At 35.4% G+C, this 6,557-nt stretch overlaps 1 protein-coding gene across 1 annotated transcript; it reads right to left on the bottom strand.

Annotated features, from left to right (window-relative positions):
* On the bottom strand, positions 4,515 to 5,786 carry LOC109229975 (disease resistance protein RLM3-like). Its single transcript, XM_019395520.1, has 2 exons — positions 5,338 to 5,786; positions 4,515 to 4,620 (listed from the first exon to the last, which is right to left on the bottom strand). The coding sequence occupies exons 1-2, from the start codon at positions 5,784 to 5,786 to the stop codon at positions 4,515 to 4,517; spliced, it is 555 nt and encodes a 184-aa protein (XP_019251065.1).

The raw sequence follows: 6,557 nt of genomic DNA, 5'->3' as shown, positions 1-6,557 counted from the left end.
ATATGTAATTGAATTGAATAGATTTGGGCCATTTGGAGTTGGATACTCGTGGCAAACGTGTGGTTTTGAGTTGATTTTGGAGCCGGTTCGAGGTAAGTGGCTTGTCTAACCTTGTATGGGGGACTTTTCCCCTTAGGATTGATATTGTGGTAATTGAAATGCCTCGTGCGTGAGGTGACGAGCGCGCACTTGTGCTAATTGTTGGAAATTCGGTTTTTCTTTAAAAATAGCCTTGAATTGTGTTCCTCCTTTCCTTGCTTACACTGTTTGGATATTTAAATCTGATGTAGCTTAGAGAAGCATGTCTACTTGACTAAATTGCTTTATCTGTCTTAACTGCCTTAATTGTACTACGTGAACCATGCTAGGTTAGGATTACCTGCTTCACTTTGATGTGAAATTGATTGGATTGAGTTCTGTTGTTGCTGCGTATTTACTTTGGGACTACGGAATGATATTCCGGGAGATCCCCCTGCACTTTATTTTGGGACTACGGGACGGTATCCCGGGAGCTCCCCTGTATGTTTACTTTGGGACTACGGAATTGCATTACGGGAGATCCCTCTGCACTTTATGAGTTGGACTACGGGACTGCACCCGGGAGATCCACTGGACATGGTATTTATATTTGGGGACTACAGGACGGTATCCTGGGAGACCCTCAGTTGTTATCTCGGAGCTGAGTTATGTTCTTTTACTGTGTTTTGCTTGCCTTTGTAATAGTTATTTTTGTCCTTTATATCATGTGTTATTTAATTACACTGTCATTTCACACTATTAAACTTGTATCTTATTTAACCTCAGTAGGGCCCTGACCTTCCTCGTCACTACCCAACCTCGGTTAGGCTAGGCTCCTACTGAGTACCGATGTGGTGTACTCATGCCCTTTCTGCGCATGTTTTTCATGTGCAGATCCAGGTACCTCTACTCAGGCGTATCATCCTTGAGGCAGGGAGCATTTCGGAGACTTCGAGGTACATCTGCCGCGTCCGCAGATCGAAGAGTCTCCTTCTTTACTCTATCTGTAGTGTTAACCCTTCTATCGTACTATTGATGTAAGACATTTCTGGAGATTAGAGCACTTTACTGTATTCCTTTTAGCTTGTGTTCCCGTGAGTTTCCGGGTTTTGGGATAGTATTTGTAGAAGTTGAGATATTGTGTTGTATGTGCCGAGTGGCATCCTTGCATTTCGTTTCTTTTTTTTTTTCAAATCTTGGTTTAAGTTATAATTTCCGCAAGGGTTCTATTGTTTTTCCACACTTGTTAGGCTTACCTAGTCATAGTGACTAGGTGCTGTCACGACAGTTCAAGGAGGGCGAACTGGGGTCGTGACATTATAGCTGGGTACTGACAAGATACTTGAGTTCTGTATTCGTCCTTGCAAGTTACTGTTTCATTACTTCTTTCCGCTTTATTACATATTATATACAGGTTATATTGTAATTGCCCCGCCGTAGCCTCGTCACCACCTCGTCGAGGTTAGGCTCGACACTTATCAGTACATGGGGTTGGTTGTACTGATACTGCACTCTGCACTTTCTGTGCATATTTCGGAGCCGGTAGTGGCTGATTGAGAGATTGGCTTCTGGTTACTCAGTTTAGAGACCCAAGGTAGTCCTGCAGGCGTCCGCCGGCCCTGGCGTCCCCTTCTACATTTCTGCATTTATGTTTTCTTTCGTTTCAAAACAGTTGTAATTTCCTTCAGACCAATGTTTGCAGAAAATTCTAGTATGTTCGTGAGTTGTGACACCGGATTCTGGGTAGTAATAGTGACAATATTGGCTATAGTATTTATATATGAAGAGGTTATTTACTTACTTCCGCAATTATGATCACTTGTTTTTAACTTGTTCACTTTTATTCATTGAATCGTAAAGGAAATTGTTTGGTAATACTCTAACGTAGGCTTGCCTAGCAAGTGTGATTTTAGGCGCCATCACGGTCTCGATGGTGAGAATTCCGGGTCGTGACAGAGTTGGTTTTGAGACTTATGCCAGTGCGGCTAGAGACTTCAAGGTATACCTGTCGGACGTTCGCAGGCCCCTAAGTCACCTTCTGTTATATTTATTTCCATTGTTTCCTATTAATCTGGAACAGTGATGTATTCGTCATGTATAATTACTTCTAGAAAGGCTTATATCATGTTGAGACTATTGGTTTATTTAGAAGTTTCTGGTTCATGCTCAATAGCTTCTAGTAGAATTCATTATCATTCAGTATGTGTTAGGTTTACCTAGTTTTAAAGATTAGGTGCCATCACGACTCCTTCGGAGGAATTTTGGGCCGATAAAACAACAAACAAAATAAATTGAAGCTAAAACACGTACTTCAATTAGTGAAGCTTTCATCTATTTCTCAATTGTGTCATTCATAATGGGATTGAAAAATAAACTAATAAATCAAGAAAGCGTTAGTACCTAGAATTATATATAACACAAGGAACCATAGTGTAAAGAAAATAAAGAGTATCGGGTGTGTCGAGGGAGGAGATGTGCAGGTGAAACAAGAAAAAAATGGAGGATGGAAAGAAAGTTAAAGGGGAAGTGGGACCCACAAGTGGAAATTGTCTCAAAATTAAGAGTACTTAGTTACATAATATCCAATAAGAAAATAACAAACGTATAATTTTGAGGGTCTGGAGTGTCACAGTGGACAGTCATTAGGACATGGCATTTTTGTTTATTTTGATAAGGGTAGGGGAGTATTTAGATGAAAAGTATAACAGAATGTAGAGCCGTACAAATAGGCTTGGCCTCACTAGCCAGTCTAACCCAGCATGCTATTTGGGTAGGGTTAGATTGGAATTTTAACGTTTTTAAATCTGAGGCTTATAAGTCTGGTCCAAGTCAGCCTGCTGGCCCTTGAAGCTTGATCGAGGTTGGGCTGCAGGGCCAGCCTGTGGGCTAAAAATTAATTTTTAAGTTTATTTAATATTTACAGAAGTAAGAACTAAAATACCTGCTAACTATAATCCCCAAACTTAGATTGCTCATTTACCCTTCCATACAACTAGAATTCAGATTTTTGATATGCATGTAGTATGACAAGAATAGTTTTTTTTCGTTTAATTATCAACGAACTAGGAAAGATTTAAGTGTCCAATAATTTTTTTTTTTCAAAAGAAAATATTACTTTAAGTGGCCAATGATCAAATCGGTTACTTTAATATATTACTAATAATTAAATTGCTCTTCAGTATAGAAAAAGGTCAAGTTTTAATACCCAAAGAAAATTGACAACACTAACAAATTTCATGAATTTTAAAAGTTTTATGGGACTATAATGATGAAATCAGCAAATGATGTTAAACCTAAATTAAAGAACCTCAACATATAAACTTATTGAAGCAATTCCTGAACCTGAGTAAGGTGAAAGAAAAGTATTAAAAAAAATTCAAGTAACGTTAATAAAGAAGAGCTAAAGATATAGAAAATTTACATTTCAATTACCAGATTCCTTGTTAAATATCGAGATTCTTGTATGCTCTAAACTGTCGTTCATATGATTAAGAGACTATGTCACGAAGAAATATTTAAAGATTTGAAGAAAAAAAATTCTAAAAAAAATTGAAGGGTCGGTGCCCTAGCCCGCAGCCCTATTAGGGCTGAGTTGGGCTGGCTATTTTAAGGCCCATTTAAGTGGCAGGACGGCTCGACCTAGCCCACCAAATTTAAAAGCCCACGAGGCTTGGGCTAGGTCGGGTTGGGCTGGCCCATTTTAACAGCTCTAACTAATGTACACTATTTAGCAAAGTATATAGGGAAAATCTGGCCTTTTTTCCAATAAAAGCGCGAGAACCTAAAATTCAAAAAATAAGGTCGTATTGTAAACCAAACTTGCCATGGGCTAGGAGTTGCTTTTGGGCTAGAAACGTTTTTTCTGATTTCTTGGGTTTGGATTATTTCTGAAAACAAACGACCTTCTGGATTTGGTTTCCAAATCTATTTGTAACCATATTTTACGTTAAAAAATCATTTATTTAAGGGGAAAAAATTCCAAAAAATATTTTGATAATGTAACCTAAAATAACCTTTTCATTAGTCCACGTAATAGGGGAAAATAGAGAGTATAGGAGGTTGTTTTACAAATGCAGAAAATAAAATCGTATCTTGAACTAATACAAGAAAGAGGAAAATGACGTAAAGAAACAAGGAAAACATTAAAGGAATTTTATTGGATGAACTTTACACTTGAACAAACTTGATAACAATAAATAAATTATCACAAAGTTAATTCAGCCTCCCTGTCACATAATGCCAACGGAAACTATACTACATATGCTAGACATGTTACACCAAAAATATCTCTGCTTGTTAATTATACTACAAATAACAAGGGTGAGTAAATCACTAAAATTCATTGCTAGAACACGAAATTGATTACTTATTCAAAACCAGAATTACAAGTTAGTTTTTTTTGTTCTTCCTTTTTTTTTTTTTCGTGTGTGGACATGGTAAGGTTATGGTATAGTCATGATCTTTATTGTCATTGTATCACGAAATTAAGACATCGATCAGAAAACTATATGAGTAGTTTGATTTCTGGTTTGCTCGTCCTCAATCTCTATCAAGCTCTCAATGACAACATCAGCAGCTTTTGTCACTACATCCGACCAATTCCTACAAACAAGTTAAATGGTCCAAATGTAAGAGGCAGATGAAAAGAAATTAATTACTACGTACATAATATGTATACAAGACACCAAGATACATACTTAACTCTCCTTAAGTGATTAATATATTTCGTAAAATAGTTTAAACCTATATACACACCTTATTAGCATGGTATAAAATTTAAGACTTTAAGTTATATATGTGGGTTCACGGTATTAACAATAATGCCACTTATCAGGTAATCGCTAGTAGTAGTACGTAGATCATGATTACTATCATAGCATTAGTTGGTAGCCTAGTAAAAATATACCTAACATGTAACTACGACATGCAAGTTATAATATATTAATAGCGTAAAAAATCTAGACACTACCAATATATATATATATATATATATATATATATATATATATATATATATNTTTTATTAGATTTTAGATTGTTAGTGATTAGATATTAGTATTAGACGAGATTTTACGAAACAATTATTTTTTGATTTCTTTATAGGAGAGGACAAATCTCTTTTTTTCGATGCGAATTTGACACGACATAGGAGAAGACCGACCCTTTATTAAAAATTATATTATTATATTATTTTAATAATATAAAGGGGGTTCCAACATATTAATATATAGTGAAGTGTTCCCCCAGATTCAGAACTTTTTTTCAATACTCACAATCCTTATTAGTTAATAATCCTAGTGATTGGATTTCTATGCTTACTCTAAATTAAATCTCACAATTTCTTCGGGTCGAAGTGGAAGATTTGGCTTGTTCTCAGCACGAAGCTGAGAAGGCTTAACGTCACAAAATATGGGAATCACCTTCTTCTTTGATTCGACAAAGAGAGCCAATTCGTGAAGGCAAAAGTAAGAATCACAATAACGTGGAGAAAACACAGCAACTCCAACTTTGCATTCTTTTATGGCACTGTCAATTTTCTCAAACAATTTATCACCTGGCTTCATGTTCTTGTTGTCTAAAAATGATCCAATCCTTAAACGTGTAAGATGATCATATAGTAATGAAGCTATCGTTCTCTTTGTGTCGTTTCCTCTGTGGTTGATAAAAACATCGCATGGTAATTGTGATCTAATCACTTTTTTGGTGATTTGGTTTCTGCTGATTTGAACCTGGCGTTGCAATAAGTTCCCAACTAGTGCACGCTGCATTTTTTTTTTCTTATTTTTGAACACTTCTGAATTTTGAAATTAACCCTAATTAGGTTTTTTTTTTTTTCTTTTGGCTGTTTTGTTATGTTTTACTAAATTTGTGTTTCCTTCTGCTAGTTATATAGGTTTCTAGGTTTACAAAATGGGCTACTTTTCCATTTTTCTTTTTTAAGGAAGTTGTGTGAATATAGAATTTTGGAGTTTACCACTAGTAATAATATATTGTAGTTTTGAAAGAGAAACGGGAATTCCTAGGGAAGGAATGTTGAACTTGAACTTCACTTAGGGTCTTACGGATATAACCGTGTGATTTGACAGGAGACAATAAAAAACAAAAGAAGACAAAGAAATTTAAATAACTTTGAATCTTTTGACCTCGATCTTCAAGTTCTTCGTTCTTGTCCTTACTAGTACTTGAAATTTAAGGAATTTCTTTGGACCCTCAAATACGTTTAATAGATTCTTGTCTCCTTTAACGTGCAATTTAAACAATATGAAAAAATTTAGAAGTTAATATTACCACAAATTATTGACCTTACCAATTACCAAAAAGTTAATCTAAAATTTAGCTGAGAAGTCCGCGAAGTGAATACACTAGAAGTAGTACTAACATTCATTTTTATGTGAAAGGTGAGGTATTATTTGAAGATTTCCTAGAGATACATTTCTTTATAACTCTGGAGTAAAGAGAGTAAGAGTAGATACTTTTTTCAGATACATGGCATTAAGCATAACTTATTTCATAGAATATTAAGTTGTCTTTAATCTCAA

This window comes from Nicotiana attenuata, chromosome 7 (assembly GCF_001879085.1).
Source record: "Nicotiana attenuata strain UT chromosome 7, NIATTr2, whole genome shotgun sequence".
NCBI lineage: Eukaryota > Viridiplantae > Streptophyta > Magnoliopsida > Solanales > Solanaceae > Nicotiana > Nicotiana attenuata.
Note: the sequence above shows the minus strand (reverse complement) of the source record. Positions and strands in the feature narration are given on the sequence as shown.